General features: G+C 32.0%; 2 protein-coding genes and 1 pseudogene across 2 annotated transcripts; 2 read left to right on the top strand and 1 right to left on the bottom strand.

Moving 5' to 3' along the window:
• Positions 1-357: 357 nt before the first annotated feature.
• bigmax (helix-loop-helix-leucine zipper transcription factor bigmax) lies at positions 358-1,817 on the bottom strand. The gene is made up of 4 exons (XM_023171048.2): positions 1,541-1,817; positions 1,330-1,491; positions 729-949; positions 358-616 (listed from the first exon to the last, which is right to left on the bottom strand). Exons 1-4 carry the CDS (start codon positions 1,590-1,592, stop codon positions 443-445), a joined length of 609 nt encoding a protein of 202 aa, XP_023026816.1. The 5' UTR covers positions 1,593-1,817; the 3' UTR covers positions 358-442.
• A 1,077-nt stretch (positions 1,818-2,894) lies between these two features.
• SAK (polo like kinase SAK) lies at positions 2,895-22,086 on the top strand. Its single transcript, XM_023171049.2, is given in 11 exon segments — positions 2,895-3,092; positions 3,145-3,240; positions 3,293-3,478; positions 6,377-6,508; positions 6,562-6,918; positions 13,381-13,771; positions 14,210-14,647; positions 14,650-14,832; positions 20,329-20,600; positions 21,171-21,339; positions 21,692-22,086. Coding segments are annotated over 11 exon segments (2,415 nt in total). The 5' UTR covers positions 2,895-3,065; the 3' UTR covers positions 21,856-22,086.
• A 779-nt stretch (positions 22,087-22,865) lies between these two features.
• LOC141482944 (uncharacterized) lies at positions 22,866-23,579 on the top strand (annotated as a pseudogene).
• The last annotated feature ends 2,559 nt before the right edge of the window (positions 23,580-26,138 follow it).

Genomic DNA, 26,138 nt, shown 5'->3' with positions numbered 1-26,138 from the left:
CCAGAAGATGACAGTACTACCAACTGTCGAAAGCGCTAGCAGATAATTAATAGAAGGTATAAAGCTTCAAATCCTTTTTGTAGAATTTAATATTGAAATACTCGAAATAAAGGAAAATTAGTTGCATCAATCAAAATATATATATATATATATATATATATATATATATATATATATATATATATATATATATATATATATATATATAAAAAATTTGTGGACAGAATACTCAAAAAATTGAGGCAAACCCTCCATTATTTGAGTGTTCTGTCCACAAAATTTCCCTTTTGATTTATATCATACACATTCAAATAACATCTTGTTAAGGAAGAACATTGTGAAGATTGAAATTCAATGTATTTTTAGCAGCTTGGCTGCATTAACCTTTATATATATATATTTACATATTCTTAATAATTCAACAGCAGCTTTAAAAAAGTGTTTAACCCCTCATCTGAGTATTGTGTCTACGTAAGACTTGAAACACTGTGTCTTTCAAAGTCTGGGGCTTACAGCATTCCTCCAGCCAACTGAAAACTCCGGCTGAGAGCTCTGAAAAATTGTTCGATGAAACACCACAGAAGGTTATGAAGAGTTGATCCAAAATGAATTGGAACTGAAAAAAAAAAATACAATCATGAAACGATATTGATGAGAAAACACAGGTCATATAGCAGCAGTGAATTATATTCTATGTAAAATTACATTCACTTTTCTTACATACATACCACCGAAAATTTTACTTCGTCAGATATTTGTGTTTTAGAATGACCAGGCTGGGACTGTTGCGCTCTTACAATTTGCTCATAGTTTGTTTGCATTATACGCAAAGCCACCACTTCTTTTCTCAAAGCATTGCGTTCCTCCTCTTGTTTCTTCTTCTGCAACTGAAGGTATTGAATATAGTCTATAGATCGTTGGAGAATAATTGCTTTGCTGGGTTTATAACCTGAAATGAACAATACAATGTAAAGTTCATACTACTTTAAACTTACAACTTGTGCATATAAATATCATGGTTAAGTGAATTTAATTCAACATGTATACTTGTGCATATAAATATCATGGGTAAGTGAATTTAATTCAACATGTATACTTGTGCATATAAATATCATGGGTAAGTGAATTTAATTCAACATGTATACTTGTGCATGAATTTTGGCACCGAAAGTCATTGATTCAACTGCTTGTGACTTACTATTCACAACTGGCAACTTTTGACTGATGCATGTAACGGCTCAAGGGTGTTCTTTCAGGTTCATTTATATTATCATTTACAATTTGAAAATTGTGGAGTTGTGTTCACGATAAACATATGTTATTATTTACCTGAGACATCAGTTTGTTGGCATGTTGGAACCAATTCCTGCAAATTATCATAACCCTTCTTTATAGCATCTCTTCGCTTTTGCTCCGCTTGAGTATGGGCTTCTCTTCTACGTTCCTTATAGCTCATGGGAGAAGCTCTACTATCAAAATCTTCATCATCATCTACAAATTAAAGCACTGTAATATTTGGCCAAAATTTGATTTAACTTACCAGAATTGTTGGACGTTTTTACATTGCTTGTGAACCGTATGTCACTGGACATCTCTATTTTTCAAACCAGTTAATGTAAAATATATTGAGACACTGGTAGAATATTCTTGTAGACAAAAACATACAACTACGATCTATTTATGATTCATTCCCGATAATCGATTAAAGTAAAATCTGAAAATTCCAACGAAGTATCGGTGTTGTTATTTTAATCTAATAAATTCCCAATGATTCCCATTGACGTTTGGCATCATTGGTAATTGGTATCATGATATCACCAATCACAATCCGTAAGTTACGAAATAGTGTGGCACAGATTTACTGAGTCTGTGATATCAATGTTTGACATAAAAATGACATCAAAGATGTGTGCTGTGATGTGTGTTCCAAAAGTAAACAGAAAGGAGGTTTCGTGGTTCTAAAATCACCACTACTGTGGTAATGCAGGAAAACCGGGAAACTAGTGAACTAAACGTCAAAAAATTAACCGATAACTGTGTTGTGAAGAGAGGGACGGCTTTCAATTTGTAATATATGAACGGGTGAATGTTAAAAGGCACCTCGGTCACTTTTATGTTGTTTCGATAAAATAATCGACTAGTTTTTGTAATTGAGGATCAAATGTTAAATTTCACATATCTAGATGAATTATATCAGGAATTCAAAATTTAATGATAGCACCATGGTGGTGAACGCGAAAAAACAGATTCTACATTGGATCTGAGTTATACCATAGTATATATTTAATAATAATTATAAAATTGCGGAATACTGTAGTTATGCGTTCAATAATAACTGTTTGTGCATCTGTTTGAAATAGTTTAGTTATTTTCAATGGATTTTTCTTGGTGAATATTTCAAGATTTTAAAAAAGTGATTTGTTATTATGAAGTTTGTGCAAATACTTTTCAGTATGTTGTTTACCAATATATCTATATTGCTTTCGCTTTCTCGCAGGAATGTTATAAGCTCTCCTAATTCTTTGAAACCGGTTTGAATTTCTGAAGCTTGATTTCCGATTTTTTATGTTGATTTGTATTAATATTTTTATACTTGCTTATAATACTATATTTGGTCCATATATCTTTATTTTGAGCAGAATAATATTTATTAACTTCTCCTTTCAAATGTTACTTCTTCTCGCAGAAATGTGGTACCAATTTTTTTAATAGAAACAAAACTGTCTAAATATCACAGGAAGAGTGATCATTGGATCACCAAAAACTTACAAATTGTTCAAGATAGCAGGACCATCATCAAATTAGCAAGTCAGCAAGAAAACTATTAAAAATTTAGTTAGTGGCAGGCTACTACATTGTGAGATCACAAAAATAAAGAAGATGAATTGACACAAAAAATTGACGTTCAATTTGTAAATTTGAAAAGTTGTTTATAGTTGCCATCAAAGTTAAACATAACTATTTATGGAAAATGGGAAAAATCCTATAATTTTCCGGGCTATAGAAACTAAATTTATTAGTAAAAACTGCTTCAATTCATTGATGCAGTGAATTTTATTTAAGAAATGACGTCTCTTGGAAAAAGTATTGAGGTGATATTTCTTTTTATCAATATGATTTCAGATTAAATTCATTAATTTTCAGGAGTATGAAGTGCATAATTTATTAGGAAAAGGTGGATTTGCCTCTGTTTATCGGGCAAGATGTTTGAATACCGGAACTGAAGTAGCTATAAAAATGGTAAGTATGAATTTTGAGATATAAAAACACCCTTATTCAAAATTCATTACAGATTGATAAAAAGCTCATGCAGGCTACAGGAATGGTAAGTCGTGTGAAGCAGGAGGTTTCCATACATTCCAGATTGAAACATCCATCAATTTTAGAATTATATGAGTGTTTTGAGGATGTTAATTATGTTTATCTTGTGCTGGAGCTCTGCCACAAAGGAGAATTGCAAAAATATTTCAAGGAAAGGGTAATAATTTTTCATTGACAAAAATATTCAAAATTTCACCAAGATATTTATATATAACCATCCATAAATGTGTGAAAGAAATGTGAAAATACATTTCTTTCTAAACTTAGAATTACATAGGGTGGATTCCTGTAACAGGCTCAAGTCGTATTATATCGCAAGTTTAAAGTTTAGTATATTTAAAACACTAGGTAACGGAAGGTAAGGTTGAACAATGGCATGATTAATAATTTTATTTTTTGGCTTTTATGAATACATAAAGAAATAACTGAGGATAGTAGTAGTTTTTGGTAATTTTTTCATTAACAAATATTGTCGTTTAAGTTTCATTATTTTTCATTTCAATAATTGTTTATTCATCAATCATTCACTAAATAAAAACATCAAACAACACAATACTACTATTATTATAGAGTATATATTGCACGATAAAAATTAAAAGTGTGATATATCCATCAGAGATCACAATATGGCACTTTCTGATCACAATGCAGGAAGTGAAAATTGCCAACTTATTACCTTGCATTATTTTTCCTTATCGATATTTCCTTACCTTTTATCTAAAACATAAGTGTGATATGTCAATAGTTTAACTTGGTTACCTTGCGTTTACATAAACTAAGTGTTCCGTCCTCACCCTCTTTTGTATTTTTGTACATTTATTATAGTATAGTAGTGAAATGTGTATCAAATTATATACAGTGACAACCCTTTTCTCGAAAATATTCCTCTCCGTCCCAAATAATTTCTTTCATCTTGCCAGTTCTCCGAATTGAGAGGTTTATGCATCATAGTTAAGCAGAGAAAGTGTACTCTCTGAGAGTCAATTCATGACCAAAAAAGAAATAGCTCGCAGCTCTTCCAAAATAGTGAATTTGTGCCCTCTCTCAGATTCCATATCAAGGTAGAAATTCACAATCTTGTTTAATCTCTCCCTCCTCAAAAATTGGATAAATGATCAAAAGAGCAGCATCTATATTCACAGTGCATTATTTTAACAAAAATCAAACACTAGGAATTCATGTTTTTGATTTGTTATTGCTAAAAATTCACAAGTCGGGCACATATATATGCATAAGTATTTGAAAATAGTATATTTACACCCCCTATCCAATTTCTCTGTATAATAAAAAATATTTTGAGAACAAAACCCTCACCGCCAGAGAAATTCATTTTCCAAAAATTTCTCCCCAACACAGAGTTCCACAAGGCTCTCCGTTATCTTCTCTTTTCTACAATATATACTGTCATGATATATACAATCACAACTTGGAAGACAAGAATGAATTCAATAAAAACATTTACATCTTACAGTAAGTATGCAGATGACACTACCTTTCTTTCCCAAAAATTAATCACTCCTAAAAAATATAACCCCTTCAATTCACACTACCTTAGTTTCACACAACTGCATGCTAGCACTCACAATAGAGGAACTGCAAAGCCTCATCGACAAGACAACGATGTGGTTCAATAAATGGCGATTGAGACTAAAGACGGAAAAATTACAATTTATCATTTTTTATCACAACCGTTCAGAGAAGCTACCTACAATAAACATCAACAACGAAATGGTAAGATGCAGACAATCATCAAAATACCTGGGAGTTGACGTTGACCACAAAATCAACTTGAACCGATATACAAAAATGATTAAAAAAATGCACCAATAGAGGAAAACACTTTTGGAGTCTGACATTTAAAAAAAGAGGAATCAATACTTAAACTGCAACTGAATTATATAAAATAATCTGCCGTCCACTTCTCGAATATGTACACATCATTTATTCAAGTTGTTGTAATCCTGCATTAAATAATCTCCAAACAGCTGAAATATCCACACCAAGGAGTATTACCAAAATGCGTCTCCTTCAGAACATACCACACAATCCCACAAATGTACTGCTGTATGAAACTACAAAAGTGAAACCTATAAAGGAGATACTATAAGACATAGGAAACCGCTTTACAAAAAACAAAACTAACATGGATACCCTGCAGGCATTATGTAGGGAAAGAGCTGAAAAACAACCAACCAAATTCAAATACCTGGAAAAAACTATTTGGGAAAACATCAAATCACTCTCATTATTTACTAAATACTCTTTTCCTTTTTTCCACAATTTTATTATGTAAGCATATGTAAAAATCACTGTAAATATTTAAAAATTGTACACTGGCTGAAAGACTTCGTTTAATGGACCTTTGGTATTCACCAATAAATGACATTTATTATTATTATTAATATATTTACTCCTGCATGAATGTTGCCACTGAAAATAATGATCTAATTACTTAGAATTCTTATGACTTGGGACTTACGTGGGTGTATGAATCCACCTTCATAAATGTATATAATTTGATGAAATCAATTAATTGCTATTAATCTAAATAGTCAATAGCACAAATTATAAACAGAAATGTTAGAATGAAGAAAAGAGAAATGAAACTTTCAATGTTTTTTACCACTTTTATTTCTAACTAACGTTACTGCAGTTTTGTCCTATACGGACATTTTCAAATTTATACAAAACTTATTATTGTATAAGTTTGAAAATGTCCATATAGGATGAAACTGCAGTAACGTTAGTTACAAATAAAAGTGGTAAAAAACATAGAAAGATTCATTTCTCTTTTCTTCATTATGATTTCCTACCACCTAGTAACGGCTACATCCATAAATTATTTGAAAGAAATGTTAGACTTGTCTATTTGAAACATTTTTGATAAATTTCATATTATTTTTGAGTAATTAATCTTTTCTATAAATACCTATGTGAAGGATTTATAATTTCACTTAATTAGATTTTTTTTATATGAGTCCATATTTTAATTCATGCATGTAACTCAAAAATCCAATAACAACAGCTTGTTCTACTTATCTTGAACCTTTTATAGTGTTTCTCGGAGATTGAAGTTAGTGGCATTATGAGACAAGTTGTAGAAGGAATTAAGTATCTTCATTCTTATAATATCCTCCATCGAGATCTGTCATTATCGAATTTACTGCTTACAAAAGATATGCAAGTGGTGAGTTATCTAGACATTTCTTGATATGTTTTGTTCTAACCTACAGTTTTCAGAAAATCGCCGATTTTGGGCTAGCCACCCAGTTAACAAGACCTGATGAAAAACATATGACAATGTGCGGGACACCAAACTTCATCTCTCCTGAAGTTGCCTCTAGGGGGTCACATGGCCTCGAAGCTGATGTTTGGGGAATTGGCTGTCTATTATATACTCTTTTAGTTGGATCACCACCTTTTGATACCCCTGGTGTTAAAAGTACATTAACAAAAGTTGTGATGTCGAATTATAATTTACCTAGTCATTTGTCACCGGAAGCTAAAGACCTCATTGACTCTTTGCTCCAGAAAAATCCAAGGGACAGAATTACATTAGATCAAATTTTGGAACACCCCTTTATTAAAAGAGGAAGGGTAAGTTAGTTAAAAATCAATTGAATATTCCAATGAATCAGATTCAGATAGGTTGGAAAGACTTGTAGTATTGCATTGCATTGTAGTTATGTGCATTACATTAACCTTCTAGTAGTTGCACAGTCTGTCAGATTGGGTTGGCACTGTATTCATGATTTTATGGAGAAGTTGTGATTACTACGTTCCAACAATCGAACCCAATATTTGATATGAGTTTACTACTGGTACATATATTTTTTCTACATAGATAATCTCTGTAAAGAGATAATGAAAGATTAAACTCAAGTTTAAGGTGATGAGTTATGATGAAGAAGTGAAAGAAGTGGTCTATTATGAAGCTGATGAATATTACTGGAGTTTTATCCCAACACCAAACCGTTATTTTAACACCTCGACACGTGTTTCAATCACCAAGTGATCATCTTCAAGATGAAGATTAAACTAAATATACATACAATGTTATCCTTATTTATACCATAGATACATCTTATAGGTACCTGCTTTTTAATTGTCTTTAATTCATTTTACAATGTTGCCTTATCTACTAGTCATAAATTAATTTTACAATGAGGCTTTATGTAACAGTCAGATATATCTAATAATTAAAATATTATTTCAACAAGCTACATATTATAATATTAGGTATTCATAATATTATTATGTTTACTTATTTCTACACTCTTGTAGGCATCTAGATGCCTGTGGTTGTTAATTTTCTAACTAATCTTAATGAACTAAAGTCTATGGAATGATTTTGTTGCAAAATATGATAGGCGACTGCTGATTTTTCTGGCCTTCCTTATATCTTATTAGTGACCTGCTCCGGCTCCGCACAGGTGCAATGCTGATACTAAATATAAATTCACCCACCGGAAATTGGGCATGGAGAAAAAGTGATGAAAAAGTAACTTGATTTTATTAACGCGTCTTTTGCCCGCGGCTGGCGCTCAGTTGAAATATTTGAAAATCCTTTCTTATTGCACATCAACAACATAAAACAAACCTACATACAAAATTTCAACCTCCGAAAATATAGTGGTACGGAGAAACAGTGATGAAAAGGTAATTTTATTCTATGAACGCGCCTTATCCACTGCGGCTGGCGTGCCAGTTGGAATATTAAAAAAAGCTTTTCTTATTGCATATCTACAACATAAAACGAACCTACATACAAAATTTCAGTCTCCGGAAATATAGCAGTACAGAGAAATAGTGATGAAAAGGTAACTTTATTTTAAGAACGCGCCTTTTCCCTAGTAGCTGGTTCCCCAGTTGGAATATTTTAAAATCCTTTCTTAGTGCACATCTACAACATAAAATGAACCTACATACAAAATTTCAGCCTCCGAAATACAGGGTGTCTCAAACTCGATCCTCTCCATTGGGATCTCGGAAACTATTAGAGATACGAAGATGGTTAAATTGGGGCAAAGTTGCGCATTTACCTGACTAACAACAATATGCCATTGAGAAAGTTCTGAAATTCCCAGTATGTCCGGAGATATCCGGAAAAAACTGAAATTTCGGAAAATGGTTTTTATTTTTTTCAGCTTCATTTTTCGATGGGTTTGAAAATAAATTGCACTTCCACATTGCCAATTTTTCCCTGCTACATAATGGTGTTTTCAGATTTAATATCCGACGAATTTCACTAGTTCGGACTTCCATTGTCTAATATATAAAATGATTTGAAATCCCTGAAACAACTAAGAAAAGGAAGTATTAAAAATAAATATCTGTGTTACATTAAGCAAAAAAAACTGACATCAAATAATAGTGAAATAAAATACAAATAAAAATAAAACAATTGAAAAAATAAAAATAAAGAAATACAAAATGAAAATAATGATAAAAATAAAAAAGTTAAGAGATTTCAAGCCAAGTTAGTTCACGACGTTTCGATTGTTAGTATCCACAATCGTCTTCGGGTGATGACTGGACTGATTCTTCCGAGAGATGACTATCTATGAGTCGTTTGAGTACTTTCACTTATCCCCGCTTTCCATTTTTTTGCTTCAGTTGGTCAGTGGGAGATGACCGTTTGGCGGGAGTTGGCCATTTTTCGCTTGATGATGGGTTTCCATATGTTCCGCACTCACAGGGTATCCGGTAAATGCAATTCTTGGAGAATTGGAAACAATTCTGCGTATCCTTTCCGATAATCCTCTGATGTAGGGAAGTGCAAGCACTGGTTGTGACAGCTTCTCTTCCTTGCTAGGCTCCTGCTGTCTTTTAGCCAAAATCTTTTCTTTGGAGTAGCCATTCCAGGAAAGCGACCAGTGCTTGCACTTCCCTACATCACAGGATTATCGGAGAGGATACGAAGAATTAGTCCCAAGTACAACATCAGAACCTGCTTCAGGTCCAGTAACACTATCCGTAGCAGCCTCACGAAAACCAGGCCACCAAACGCGGACTGCGATTCCAAGAATTGCATTTACCGGATACCCTGTGAGTGCGGAAAATCCTATATTGGTGAAACTAAGAGGCCATTGAATGTTCGCATTACCGAGCACAAAAAACACACACAGCGAGGGAAAACCACCAAATCAGGAATAGCAGACCATGTTTGGACCCATCAACACAACATCGAGTGGTCCCAAGCTGAGATCTTACACAGAGAGGAACATTGGTTTAGGAGAAAATTCAAGGAAGCCGCATACTTGTTGTCCAACAACATATTCAGCCAAGCCAGCGTAGAAATACGCAACATATGGAAATCCACCATCAAGCGAAAAATGGCCAACTCCCGTCAAACGGTCATCAACCATCGAACCAGTGAAGCGGAGAAAATGGAAAGCGAGGACAAGTGAAAGTACTCGAACGACCCATAAATAGTCCTCTCTCGGAGGAATTAGTCCAGTCATCACCCGAAGACGATTGTGGATACTAACAATTGAAACGTCGTGAACACTTGGCGTGAAATCTCTTAACTTTTTATTTTTTATTTTTATCTTTATTTGCATTTTGTATTTCTTTATTTTTATTTTTTTCAAGTGTTTTATTTTCACTTGTATTTTATTTCACTATTATTTCATTTCAATTTTTTGCTCAATATAATTGTTATTCACAGCTATTTTTTTTTAATTCTTCCTTTTTTTAGTTGTTTCGGGGATTTCAATTCATTTATATATTAGACATTGGAAGTCCGAACTAGTGAAATTCATCATGAAACATTGTCAATCACCTTCAAACAAACCTTGATATCCGACGTTTCGTCTTCCGGCCACCATCAACAACTTTATTTTTTCCTACGGGCGTTACATTGGATTATTTCTGTTTTGAATAGAACCAGATTTTACCTTTTCAATTATGTATCATAAGTTATCATTTTTTTTCGGAAAATGGGAGATATTGAAAAAATTATTACTTATCATAGTAGGCTTTGTCTTTGATGTTTCTAAATTTGACTTTCAATTTGTTACACTCAATGATATTTTGTTATTGTACAAGTCATTAATTTTTTTTTGAAAAATGGCTTTCACGAATGAAGAAAAAAGAGATATGATATAAATTTATTACAAATACAATAGAAACAGTGTTATGACATCGGAAATGTATTTAAACATGTATCACGAAAGACGACAACCACATCGAACTATGTTCAAGTTATTGTATCAATATCTCACCAAGTTTGGTTCATTTGAAAAGTTGAAGAAAAAATATGGAGACAGAATGGACCAGGAAACTAAATAAAATTTGATAACTGAGGTATGTATGAGGTAAGTTAGACATTGTGTCCTTTTCAATAAAAATTAATAATGTGCAGATACTTGAATGAAGCGGTTTAAAATGTTAAAAATACACATATCTCAAAAATTGCATTCCAGGAGATGAAAGGCGATTAGAATTTTGTAATTGGCTAATAAGAAGACCTGATTTTTCTGTTTTCCTGGAAAATGTAATTTGGACAGATGAAAGCACTTTTACGAATTGTGGGATATTCAACCGAAATAATGAACACATTTGGAGCATAAACAACCCCAGGTAGTTCCGAGAAATTCGACCTCAAGTGCGATATGTAATAACGTTTGGGCATTTATTTGACGGAATTCTGAATGGAAAACCTATCACCAGTTTGGATGATCTACCTTTGGCTAACTATAACATCTGGTGATAATTGGATAGGGAATAATGGGCTGGTGAGGTGGCCAGCAAGGTCTCCAGACTTAAGAGATATGGATATATTCTTACAGGGTACACTGGAAAATAGAGTTTATGGTCAAAGGGAATATCAAAATATTGAGGACCTTCAACACAGCATTGTTAGAGAATTCGGACGATTCAGGAGGAGGGAAATTAATCGTGCAGTGAATAATATTCAAAGAAGGGCACAGTTGTGTTATCATGAACAAGGCCAGCATTTTGAGCATTTGCTATCATTTACTTTTGTCTTTACATTTTAGTTAATTATTGTTATTTGTTAATTTCATTGAAAAGGACACAATTCTAATTTACCTAATGTATACCTCATTTATCAAATTTTGGTTGTTGATTCTGTCTCCGTATTTTTTCCTCGGCTTTTCAAATGAACCAAACTCGGTGAGATTTTGATCCAATAACTTGAACATAGTTCGATGTGGTTGTCACATTTCGGGATACAAATTTAAATACATTTCTGATGCCCTAACACTGTTTCTATCGTATTTGTAATAAATTTGTATCATATCTCTTTTTCCTTCATTCGTGAAAGCCATTTTTCACCAAAAATTCAATGTCTTGTACAATAACAAAATATCATTGAGTGTAACAAATTGAAAGTCAAATTTAGAAAAATCAAAGTCAAAGTCTATTATGATAAAAATTGATTTTGTTCAATATCTTCAATTTTTCGAAAAAGAATGATAACTTATGAGACATTATCGAAAAGGTAAAATCTGGTTCTATTCAAAACAGAAATAATCCAATATAGCGCCCATAATAAAAAATAAAGTTGACGATGGTGGCCGGAAGACGAAACGTCGTATAGCAAATCTGAAAACACCATGATGTAGCAGGGAGAAATTGGCAATGTGGAAGTGCAATTTATTTTCGAATCCTTCGAAAAATGAAGCCAGAAAAAATAAAAACTATTTTCGTAAATTTCAGTTTTTTTCGAATATCTCAGGACATACTAGGAATTTCAGAACTTTCTCAACGGCATATTGTTAGTCAGGTAAATGCGCAACTTTGCCCCAATTCAATCATCTTCGTATCTCTCATAGTTTCCGAGATCCCAATGGTGATGATCGAATTTGAAACACCCTGTATAGCGGTATGGAGAAACAGTGATGAAAAGGTAACTTTATTTTATGATGGCGTCTTTTTCCTCGCGGCTGGTTCCCCAGTTGAAATATTTAAAAATCCTTTCTTATTGCACATCTACAACATAAAACGAACTCACATACAAAATTTTAGCCTCCGAAAATAAAGCGGTACTGAGAAACAGTGATGAAAAGGTAATTTTCATATTTAAACGAGCTCCTTTTAACCCGGGGGCGTCCTACTTGGAATATTTGAAAATCTCTTCTCAGTGTGCATCTAAGATCTAAGAAGCACCTATATACCATTGTGACTTTCGCATTTATAAGTATGGATTTTGATAGATCTTTTGGTCTGTCCATAATATTTTGCATCACATTCCTTACGTTTCATTTTGTAAATTCCACACTTTTCCAACTTTTGTCCTTTGGATTTTCTAAAAGGCTCTATAGTGTATGACTTGTTATGAATTGACGGACTAGGAATGAAGGTGGTATTTAAAACAAGTCATACACTACATACATACTTTGGATTTCCTAAAATCCAAAATTCTTTTAAATTGAAATCAATATGGGAATGATCAAAAAGTACTTATCTATTTATTTTATATATATATATATATATATATATATATATATATATATATATATATATATATATATATATAAAAAATGTGAAATATTATCTCGACTGAAACATTGTATTTTTTTTGATAAGTCTAGTTAAACCTTCAAAGTAGACAAAAAAAATACTCATCACAAAAAGGCAATCTCATGACCTCAGGACAGACATCCAGTAACTATCTATCTTGGATGAGAATGTCATTTGATCATTCTTATCGAAAATCTACATTGTTTTTATTATAATACTTACCTCTTCATAAGGCTCTCAATATTAAATGCTGTAAAATATACTTCTATAACACAACTGAGTGGTGTCTCACACTTTATATAAAAATGTATGAGAAAAATTATCATAATTCAGACTCTGTAATAATATATGAATTAAATTAATTTAGTGAAGGATATTTCAAAGTGAATTTGAAATGACTGTTTTCCCGCAAATGTTATTTTGATGAAAGTAACATTTTCAACAGCTCATCATAATGTAAGAGGTTATAGCTTCATTAAAGCCCAAAAAAATTATCTTTTTCGATAATATTCGATAATTTCAAAGAAATATTCATATTATGATAATTGATTTTTTTCATATTTTTTCAAGATCTTATCTTCTCATCATACCCATGATAGCGGGATCCACACAATGTCTAGCAAAAGAGACAGTACATATGGTGAAATCACATCTTTGCCTTATTCACATAATGCTTATTCAGACCCTCATCAGAGAAAAACAAACAGTGACTGCTTGCCCTTGCAAAATCACTATGGTAATACTCCTATATGTTCTGGTATGGAACAGTTGAAAATACGTAGTTGTGAAAACTTATCCCATCAAAATCCAATGATAAATTCAAGACAATCGGACCATGTTTCCGTTTTTTCAAATTGTGGGTCTCATTGCGAAGGATCGAGAATACCTTGTTGTCATGATAGTCTAGCTGGATTGAGTCAGTGTAGCCAAAAATGTAATCCCCCAGCAGATCCAGGAGGAGGTGAGTAAGAAAATGTACTAATTTGAAGCTTTCTCATCCTTCTTTTTTAACCTTTTGTAATCGACCATACCAAGTAATAATTATGAGAGTGATGATGAATAAGCTGGGATGCTGTGTTATGACCAGTTTGCCTCTAGATCTTGATTTGGTTTCTCAAAAGTTTTCAATTTTTCAGTATACAGAAAGAGAAGTAGAAAGTCAAAAAGGGTATTTTCTTTTACATGTTCTTCAAGGAATATTTTGTGTTATTCAGTTTGTAATTCATCTACACATTTCCAAATATTTGTTGATTTTTGAGAAGTTTTCAATATTTAGATACTGGAGTAGGAGTAGAAAATCAAAACGCATATTTTCATTTTATATGTCTTCGAATGAATATTCTGGGAGAAATATGTGTTCGTTGTTTATTAGACTATACAGTTTAGAATAATTTTTCAGGTTTCTCGAATCGTATGATGTACCGACAGTCTCTTCACTCTCACCATTCTGACCCTTCTTGTAGTGAGACCACAGGAAAATGTCTCTACAGTCAAACTCCTAATTCACATTCATCAGGAGAATACCACTGCAAACCACAGGAAAACTTCCAAAGATCTCGGGACCCTAGCCCCTGTAATTATGAGAGATCAAGAAAAAAACTGTTACAAATATGTTCAAAACGACTTCTTCCTACTCGACATCAAACAAAAAACGCCATACTCAGTATTCTCAAAGACGGAGAAGTTTGCATAGAGTTCATCAAGAAAAAAGGTTATCACAAAAAAGACATGGTTTGTGAGGTTATGAGAATATCTCCCGATGGTTTACGCATAATTTTGTATGAACCCGAAGGTGGTAAGGGTGTTCCACTCGCAGAAGAACCTCCACCGTCGCCAGTTCAGGGGCAGATAAGATTTACGGATTAGAGAATCTACCTGAGAAACATTGGAAAAAATATATGTATGCACACAAGTTTGTGGATTTGGTTAGAGCAAAAACTCCCAAAATCACATACTACACTGAGAAGGCGAAATGCTTTCTTATGGAGAACCTTACTGATTTTGAAGCCTGCTTTTATGAGGGTAAGTTATTTTGGATTGCCTGAAACTATTTCATCAAGTTTATGTTTTCTTGAAGCTTTTGCAATTCAAATTATGAACCTAAATTGGTTGTATAGAAGATCATACATTGAAATGAGAATTACGCACAGGTATATACAAGAAATTTAAAAATGAGAGTATATGTCACCCACAACCATACATTAACAAATTAACCGATCACTCATTTAAACTAATATAAAATATAAATAAATTCACTTATATTTAGTTATTTGTCTTTTATCTTATAATATTGTGACATCGTCATTCAGTGAATAGTCAAAAAGTGGATTTTGAGAATATTCTTTTGAAATAGTATATATCATTTACTTTATCTTGTATTTTTATTTTCCTCGGTATGATTAGATTAAATACAGTATGCTACTTGAAAAATATTTACAGAAAAAAAACTGAAATCAAAAGATCTTTGCTTGCAGATTCCCTATCAATGGTCACTTGATGATGTTCCTCTGAAGAGGTTTCTGTTTTTATCAAATTTAAGTTTTATTTATTATTGATAATACTCCCTGTAAAGTGTCATCTATTTAATTCTTGATATATATCATATTTTGAAAGTTTCAGTCATTAACATGTATTTACTATGGGGAGTTGTGAGGATCATATATTCATTTTTTCAAATTGTACTTATAAATTTCTTGAAAAGATATGGTACCTACATAAATGAAATGAAGTAGTTCTTAATCGCTAAAGGTCAACCTATTAAATGTTGAAAAATGATAGTTGATTTATAGCGAAACATATTGGTTCGAATTAACAGATGGTTGAATAGTTGAGTTTATATCTGTCAAGAAAGTAGTTATTGTAATTATTGGCCTTTTCATGATCAATTTTTTTTTGAATATTACTTTTCTATTTATCATAAATTTCAAATTAGCTATTACATTGATTTATAGGTTTTAAATCAGATTTAAGAGTTTGTCTCAGAGTTTTACAGCAAAAACACTTCTTTCCAACAGCGATAAAACTGACAGCCATATCATTAACATCTAAGTGTTTTCATTCTTGTATCATACCTGACTCTCGGGGCCTAGTTATGCATCATTCCCACAATTTCAATCACTGTCACTGTCTTAATCAGATTGAACTGATGGAATGAAATATTCAAATATAATTGTGACTGAATATTAAAAGTTCATAAATGCTTCTGCAGAAATTCCTAGGTTTGATTTGATATTATGATAATAATAATAATTGTTATTAGTCTTTAGAAACACAGTTTTTAGACACATCAATACAATTTCTAAAATAAATTTGAAAGGATATGATTCGTCAATACAGTTTCTACATATTTACAAAAAACAAGTCGAAATGATACAATTTTAATCTTACAAAAATTGACCAAAATGTAAAGCCATGAGTATTTAACAAATTATAAATCACATAACTGACATATTATATCGACTTAATGTTGAGTACAAGTTCAGGAGGCGACCACAAAACTGCCTCTTTATTCTTGAACAACTTCGAAAAATTGATCAATTTCATATAATCGATGTTTGGTTAATATTTTCTTCAATAAATTTTTTAATCTTCTCAATGGCAAGTTACGAAAATCGACAGATAAGGCATTGTATAGCTTACTTTCTATATTTTCTGACCTTTTTAACCTATTAGCTGTGGGAACAAGGTTTGATTTATTTCTTGTATTATGTTGATGTATATCCTTGTGAGAAACTTTATTTACCAAGTTCCGTTGAACAAGAAGCAGATTTTCAAAAACAATAACTGAATATAGGGTCATTATTTTAAGTTTTACAAATATTGGTCAACACTTTTCATCATAATTGGCAGAGATTATGCTTCTTACTGCAGATTTTTGAATGACAAATGTTCTATCAAGACACACCTTTGATGCATTACTCCAATTGATTATGCTATACCTAAGGACTGAATGAAAATGTGAATGATATGTTGCAAATGCCATACTTTGATTTACTGTTTTTTTTAATTCTTCTGATAGCAAAAACTGTCTTACTGAGTTTACTACACATGCTATTTATATGGTCTATCCATTTCAGGTTAGAATCTATTTGTACTCTTGAAAATTTGATAGAATTTTTGTGATTTCGAATTAAGCAAATTGTTTTAAAGGTTAGTGTTTCTGTTTTTTGCATCATCTGCATACAATATAGTTTCTATGTCTGACGATTTCATCAAGCGAGGCAGGTCGTTGATATAAATTAGAAACAGAAGTTGCTCCAATATCGACCCTTGTGGCACTCCTCTTAATATCTTTCTTTTTTTCAGTCTTGGTATTTCCCAGATCAACAATTTGATATCTTTCGTTAAGATATGACTTCATCATGTCTAAGCAGACACATCTCTGTAGGAATCTAATTTGGCCAATAAGGTCTGTAGAAACGCTCACATATTTTTCTTGTTTATTAAAGCCGTCTTTTATACTATTTGTAAGAAATTTTCCTTTCTGAAACCCAAATTGATGAAGATTCAGATTATTTATATCAAAATATTTTACTAGTTGTTCGTAAATTATATGTTCAAAATAGCAGTATTGCTATCTGTCGAAAAGAATTTGTTTCTGATGTAACACCTTTTTTATGAATTGGCAGGATTCTAAAAATTTTTAATAGTTAAAGGAAGTAACCTTCACTTAGACAAGTGTTGATAATATCCATTGACGGTTGATTTATACATTCAAAGGCAATCTTTATGACTAAAACATTCACCCCATTTATATCTTCAGTTTTTTATTTTTTAACTTTGTTATGATTATTCTTACCTCATTTGTTGTTACAGGCCAGTGCAATAGAATTGTGTTTATATTATCGATAAAGAAGTCATTCATCTGGCTAGCTGTTAGATTTTCTGGTTCATTTAAGATTTTATTTTTCCGACCTGTTTCGGATTTGATGATTTGCCACACAGTTTTGCTGTAATTATCTGTCTTACTTGATATACTGTGGTCATTTCTTTTTTTAGCCTCTAATAATGTTTCTTGATATTGTTGTTTACAAGTTTAATAGATATTTTTATGTTGTTCATATGCATCACATGCAAGCATTAAAGTATCTCTTGAGACTGTAACCTCAGGACTGTTCTCTTTGATTTAAATCTTACTTTAGTGAGTGGAAAGCTAATCTAATATATAAAAATGGATGTTTGTTGGTTGGTTGGTAAGTGATAAACTTCGACATCTCTCAACCGATCGTGATGAAACGTGACGTGTATGAGTAATTTTTCATAGAGAAGGTTATTAGGCTATCAATTTTTCTGTAACTCGCCACTAGATGGCGCTGTGGAACACTTTTTTGAAAGCACTCTTCTATAATGCTGCGCACGCCTAAATTCGTTGATTCCGATTCTGTCAAAACATTGGAACAGCAGCGATACAACAACATAGTACTAGTGTTATAATAAAACATAAATGTGATTTCAAAGTTACTGAATTTTTCTTTAGCATCATTTCTTGTACATACACTGGACCAATGATTTTAGTCATATTTGGGAAATAACTCATCTAATAAAAAAAACTTTCACCATACAGGAAGAACCAAAAATTAGCTATCGATGCACGAGTAAACTACTCTTATTGAATTTAAAATTTAGAAAAATTCTATAAGCGAAAGTTATTCAGATTGACCAGAATATGGATTCATGAGCCTATGGGTGAACCCACCAATAATATTGCCCGTTTTTTGAAGAAAGAATGCGTAAACATAGCTTACAGAACGAATAATAGTCTAAGTAAATTTATTAAAAACAATTAAGACAAAATTTCGGTTTCAGATAGATCAGGAGTATATAAGCTGACTTGTGGCTCTTGCCCAAAACTGTATATTCGCCAAACAAGAAGAAAATTTTCCCAAATAATTAAAAAGCATAGCAGTAGTTTTGTGAATAGAAAGACCAATTCCACATTTGCAAACCACCTTTCAGCAGAAGGACATGAGTTCAATCATGAATAAGATGTGTTACATTTAGAAAAGTTTGAAACTCAACATTCAAGAATGTTGAGAAATCAATAGATTCAAGAATTCGGGTAATTTACTCAATGATCAATTAGAATTGAATAACTCCCCGTTACTAAATGTTTTTCAAATGTGGAAACTGGTACAGGTAATTTAATTGATTACAAACTCAGGTACACCTTAAATAATAAAATGACCAGGCAAAAATCGAGTACTTGAAATGTAGGTACTTCAAATTGTAAAATTAGGTATATAAAGCATTGAATATGTAGAATATAGTTAGTAAAGACACGCCCGAAGAAGCCATTGTATGGCGAAACATGTGTTGCTTTTTGTAAAACTGTTTAGTGAAAAATCTCATAATAAAGTGTTTTTTGAATACGCTATTTCTCAAACAATAAATGTTTCGTCTGGGATTCCTCAAGGCAGTTACTGTGGACCATTGTTTTTCTATATTTTTGTCAATGATCTTATTGATCAAACAACCGACTCTACAGGATTACTGTTTGCTGATGATTTCAAGTTATATCGCTCAATTCAATCCCTAGATGAATTTCTAAGACTTCAAGATGATTTGAATCATTTGTATGAATGGTGTAAGAACAATTGTTTGGATCTCAATCTCAGTGTCAGTTCATTTGTTTCAATCGCTCTCAGTTACCTGTTACCTATGAATACTGCATTAACTCCCTCCCACTCAAAAATGTATATGAAGTCAAAGAAATTGGTGTTACAATCAATACCAAATTATCTTTTTCTTTGCAAATAACTAAAATCACACTGAAATCTTTCAAACTTCTAGGTTATGTATAGGCGCATTCAAATTGATTTAATTTTTTTATATGAAACATTATCAGGGCACTTTTATTGTCTCGAATTACTCAGTTTTTTGCCACCGAGGGGCTCAGTATTTTATGAATATCTTCCGAGACAATACCTTTCCTATTTAGATTGGAGTATCCTTGGGCATGAAATGAGTGTCCTTGAGATATCGTTCGATGCATTTGGAATGTATATGCTTCAGTAGATATCATAAGGACACCCGTGAGATATCCGAAAAATATACATCTTCAATAGATGTCTTATGGAGGTGCAGGTTGGTCTTCTCTTGACGACAATTGGATATCCAACCCATATCAGGGTTGACTGCAAAATTCCCTGATGCTAACCTAGTAATTCAAGACGTGTCTGAATTTCAGTTTATTATGTGTAACTGCCAGGATATCTGCAGAGGTTTTCCCTTGGAGTGTAACATGTCAAAAAATAGTGATATAATCTCGAAAAGCTGCGAAATTAACAAAAATATAAATATTAGCAGATCGTTCATTTAGAGTAAAAATAATATAGATCCGATAATGTATTTGAGACAAATAACTTTGTCTTTGTTTTTTATATTTTTCAACCTTCAATCATTAAAATAATAAACTTCTATATAAAGGAAAAAAAATTAACAAATATCAATAGTTGTAAGTTATAATTTTTACAAATATTTTTTAATAAGTGAGCATTAATTCTGAAACTATTTTTAAAGGTGGAAAAGTTACTCAGTCTATAGCCGAGGGCATCACGATAATAGATTCATCTGGAAACAAGTACATTTTTCGTTCACCATCTGAATGTATAACACTTACTGGGGAACTTGAGCTAATGTGGAGCCATACCCAAGATTCTCTTGACTATTGCATGCTGCTTGAAAAAACTCTGTCAAGCCTACCTCGAACATCATTTCCTGTTATTCTTGGACGCCGGCCAGCTTCTTACAGAGGAATTTTAGGAAAAGAAAACCAACCGCAAACTGTGATTGTGAGAGTAGTTTCATAATTTAATTTTTGTTCAAAAATTTAAATTTCAAAATATTTTTTATAGAAAGAGTTTTGAACACATTTTGAAATCAAAATGGAATCATTTAAAATTTATCAAATTTTTGGATAAAACATATGGAAACTCTTGAATAATAAAAATGTAATGAAAAAAGGAATGCTCATGATATTACGGAAAGAGATATCAAAACTACTCAATATGGAAATAGATTTTGATATCTATTTGGATAAAATGTACCATGAATGCTTTTTATTGTGCATTCTTATAATGAGTTATTTATGACATTAAAAAATAGCTCGAAAGATAAAATCTCGATAAGTTTAGTGTGGTTAGATTCCATTGTTTTTTTTATTTTTCTAGACAGTTGATCGTCATTTATTTTGAGTGAATTTCTCGACTTTTTGTCTACACGAGTGATTATAATCTTCAGGAGTGCTATGGGTCCTTTTACATCTGAAAATATTTTGAGAAACTCACCGAATATAAATGACTGCCAACAATCTCGATAAATGACAAATACTTCTAAAATATCATATTTCATTTCTATTTCAGCCTTCTTTCACAATTTCTATTGATGCAACAAATCCTGGATCCTGTTTTGGTAACACTTCCAACACAAAAGAAAAACGCGTTACTGTACCAGGAATAGGCACAGCATTTCAACTGGCAAATGGTGAAGTGCAGGTTCGATACCCAGACGGGTCTCAACTTTGGGTTGATGGTAATTATGTTCTATTTTTTTATTGCTCTCATTGTGCCACATTGAATTTTTATAGACAAATTTATGATATTAAAAATTAAATTTGTGGTATGCATACATTTGAAGAAAAAGGTAGAGTGACATTTTTTCAAATCACTTTTTCTTTCATTCATCCATGTTTATATAACGTATACCGAATATTTCATTTTTACAGAAGGTCTAAGGGTTCATTTGTTCTTGTTGAAAATTAAAAAAAATCCACAATAATTTTATTGATATTGATTATAATTAATATGTGGTGGTGGTACTATTGACTTGGATATAATGAATTTATAAAACGTGGACACTTTTTTCAACCACATTATTCTTTCAGGTAAACATCATATTCGCTATCAGTATCCAGAAGGTCGTGTGGTCAACTACATGGACAATGAAGTTATTCCCCGGGTAATAATGGAAAAGCTCCAACAAATGCCTAAAATTTTGAAACATCTAATGCCAGTTCCTTCATCTCACAAAATACAAAATCTCAGATGATGGCCAGAGTGGAAACTAATTTTAAGGAAAAAATGTAATAGAAATAATTTATGTTTATAAAATTTGTTATGTATTTTTAATTCAATTTCCAAAATTTATAATAAAATATTAATGTTTGGAATAGTGACAGCTTTTTGATCGAAGGCCTTTTTTATTTGTTAACGTAATTTTTTCTTACCAATTGTCTTCAAGGACTCAACAAACAATTTGATTTATATATGATCTTCTGTGTTTTACTTTTTGATATTCACCCAATCATCATATATGAACTCATGATGAATTGCCCTGTTTTTGTTGGTACATCAAGAAGAGTTATCGTAATTTTATCTATTGTTACCGATGATTCCCTTTCATTACGTGATACAAAATGAAATGATATATGAATAACAAAATTACTTATTTACATTTTTAACTTCAGCGTTATAGTAATATATTTATTGGTAACCCATTCCCATCCATGATTTAAGAAAAGATTTTAGAAACCCTTCCGGCAAATTTATGCAAAAAATTATTCAATTGAAAAAACTGCGAATATCACAAAACTAACGGTTTTTCTGGCATTGTGAAATGAAAAATGGAATAAATAACAAAAATAGTTTTTTTTCCATTGTTGAACTTGAGTAGTGTAATAATAAATTTGTTGATGGCATATTCCCCTCTATGAGTTGAAATAAGTTGTTTTCAGAAATGATAAATGAAGAATATTTCAACAATAACTTCAAGAATTCTTTACCTGAGACTTTCTTTCTACGGTATGTAAATTATATTCAACTTGTGAAATGTGATAGAGACCAAATTAGCGACGTTTATTTATTTATTTTTTTGACAACTCTTTAACTAACTTGTTATTCGTGACTATCATAGAAGTACCAGTTTAGGTAAAGTACCTTCTTTCTAACAATACTTTTTAATGGAATATTATGCTTCTATATTATTTTGTTGGATATTAGAAGTAAAAATATTCTAAAACATTTACCATTATGTTAAACGACTTAAGTTTTTTCATTTCAATCCATTAAAATAACACGACTCTACAAAATAATTTTCGCTCTTTGTCCTAAAGTTTATTTTATGATATTCTGCTGAACAAAAACGAAAATACCTTTTTTTGGTATAAAGTTTGCTTTTGTAATAGTTGTAAATATATATTTTAATCATTTTTAATACATCAGAGTGGGGTTTTAACGTTCACACCTTGCTGATAGATGGCACTAGAGTGATAAACAACGATCAGGTGTTTTATACAAATCTAGAATAACTTAAAATGTCGTCGAGAAAGTGTAAATATGATGCTGATGCATTTTGTCATATATGTGGGCAATTTATTAGAGATTGAGATGTAAAATACAAATTAAATACATCTTACGTTCTCTGTGAAGCCTACGAAGCATATTTTGACTGTCCGGTGCGGAACCAAGACATGGGCTCCACATGTTGCTTGTAGTTATTGTAAAAGATGTTTGGAAGGTAAGAAAATCTTAATTAAATGGTGAATTAAATATAATAGACATATTAATTTCTATTTCTATATTTTAGGTTGGTATCGAGTTGAGAAAAGGTCTATGAAATTTGCAATATCAAGAATTTGGTAAGAACCAAAAGACCACGTTAACGACTGCTACTTTATAAAAGTAATTCCAATAAGGAGTTTTTACCGACACCAGAACAACCAAAACATCATTTCATCACTACAGAAGATTTTAATGATTTGGTTAGAGATTTAAATTTGCCAAAACGTAAAGCAGAGCTTTTATTCATTGACAGCGTCACAAAAAGCTTAAAAGCTGTTTTATTACACAACGGAAATGAATTCCCATCTCTTCCAATCGCTCATTCAGTACATCTTGAAAATTATGGAAGTGTTAAAATTTTGCTTGAATCTGTAAAGTATCGCGAGTATAACTGGCAGCCGATTGGAGATTTTAAAATAGTGGGATTTTTGATGGGACTTCAAAGCGGATATACAAAGTATCCGTGTTATTCGTGCTTATGGGATATCAGAGCGGTTGCTAAGCATTATACTCAACGGTCATGGCCTGTAAGAACAGAACTTTGTGTCTGGAAAGAAAACGTAAAATTTGAGTCAATTGTTGAAGCGGAAAAAGTGTTAATGCCACCTCTGCACATTAAGTTAGGGTTGATGAAACAATTTGTTAAAAAACTGGATCAAACCTCAGAAGCTTTTGAATACTTGAGAAAATTTTTTCCGAAGTTATCAGAAGCAAAGTTTAAAGCTGGGGTTTTTGTTGGTCCGCAAATCAGACAGATTTTCGCCAATGAAAAGTTTCCAACGTTGCTGAATCGTACTCAAAAAGCGATTTGAAATTTTAGGAAATAACAAATCCGAAAACTACAAAAAACTAGTTGAAAATATGCTGAAAAATTTTGAGGCCATGGGCTGCAGTCATTAAAAGTACATATGCCGCATGTTCATTTAGATAAATTCAAAAACAACATGGGGGCGTATTCAGAAGAGCATGCAAGAAGAACGTTTTCACCAGGATGTTATGAGCTTCGAACAACGTTATCAAGGCCAATACAATGAAACTATGATGGGAGACTATATTTGGGGTTTATTGAGAGATAGTACCTATGAACATAAAAGAAAAAGTAAAAGTGTACACTTTTAAATTGTTTTCTACTTTTTTGTGAGTTATTTTGATAGTAAAACTTGATAAAAATGTTCATTTAAATGGTTTCATTTTCAATTAAAAATTAAAACCACAGATTTTGAAAAATATCGTTCAGTTTCCCAAATAAAAAAGCTAACTTTTTCATGCAGTATATTTTTTCCGTCTAATTACGACCTAAAGAAATGAAATTTAATGCTTTGAAGTTGCAGTCAAATTTTGTGTTGATCCGTGTAATTTCACAAAATGTTTTTGATAAGATTTTTTCAAACAAATTTTCAAGAGCAAAACACTCAGCAAAAATATCTATGTACAGAATGATCTACTAATCCAATTTGAAAACTTGTCAGCTGATGAATCCTTCATTTACTTCATACTAACATTTATAACTGTTGGAAGTGATCAAAGACATGAAAATTGAAAAAGCAGCAAGCTACAATGATGTTTTAATGAAAATTTTCGAAAACCTCCTGATAGATGTTCTCGACACTCTTGTGTCACTGATAAATTTCATATTTCATCTTCTATACTTATAAATGTCGCTCAGTCATTCGTCTCAGTTTCTCCGTACTGGTGAGTCCTAGGAAGCTAAAATTTTGTATATAGGTGCTTCTTTAGGTCTTAGATGCACACTAAGAAAGGATTTCAAATATTCTTACTGGGGCTCCCCCAGTGGGGGCGTTTACATATGAAAATTTCATTTTCATTGTTGTTTCTCCTTATTGGAATATTTTCGGAGGCTGAAATTTTGTATGTAGGTTTGTTTTATATTGTAGATGTGCAATAAGGAAAGATTTTTGAATATTCCAAATTGGGGCGCAAGCCGCGGGGGAAAAGGGCGCTTTCATAAACAAAATTATCTTTTCATCACTGTTTCTCCGTGCCCTTGAATTTCCAGTGGGTTAATTTATATTTAGTATCAGCATTGCACCCGTACGGAGTCGGGGCAGATCGCTAGTAGTGGTATACTCCCCTCATTTTTTTAAATATCTGTAGTTCCGTGTTGGGAATCACACGTTATAAGGTAAGATCTCGTTAGTCCTTAGCTCGCACAAGTTCTCAACTTCTGAGAGTTGTCGTTCGTATGGGGGCGACAGCTGATTAACGGAAAAACAGAATTTAAACAGTTCCTGTACACAAAGGTGGCAGTTCAGAAAAACCTTCAAACTTTCGACCAAATTCCCTTATACCTACTCTCGCAAAAATTATTCAAAAAACAGTTTCATGTAGCCCACAAAGTAATAAATGAGAATCACTTCGGTTTCCAAAATAATATAACACTCACGACGCAATTTTCTCTTTTCTAAATATCAACATCGGCGATATGGCCGCGGCAGTTTTGTCGCGATCTCACAAAAGCATTTGACTGTCAACCACAAAATACTCCTGAATATGTTGAATCGATATGGCTTCAGAGGAAAAACGCTTGAGTGGTATAAGACATCTAACGAAAAGTCAGATGGTGAAAACAAATGGATTATCAAGGAAAATAAAAATCGATCCAGGCATTAAACCAATCCTCTTTCCTCTATATGTTAATGATTTTTCAAATATTGGCGTATCTGGTAAACTGTTTTTGCATACAATACCAAATCTTGTGCCAAGTGAATAGCCTGTATAAAAAGATCGTGACATAGACATAACAATTGTTAA

Source organism: Leptinotarsa decemlineata, unplaced genomic scaffold, assembly GCF_025532065.1.
Source record: "Leptinotarsa decemlineata unplaced genomic scaffold, Ldec_3_MD MMD2_tig00002159_RagTag_RagTag, whole genome shotgun sequence".
Classification (NCBI taxonomy): domain Eukaryota; kingdom Metazoa; phylum Arthropoda; class Insecta; order Coleoptera; family Chrysomelidae; genus Leptinotarsa; species Leptinotarsa decemlineata.
This window is presented reverse-complemented; position numbering and strand designations above follow the sequence as displayed.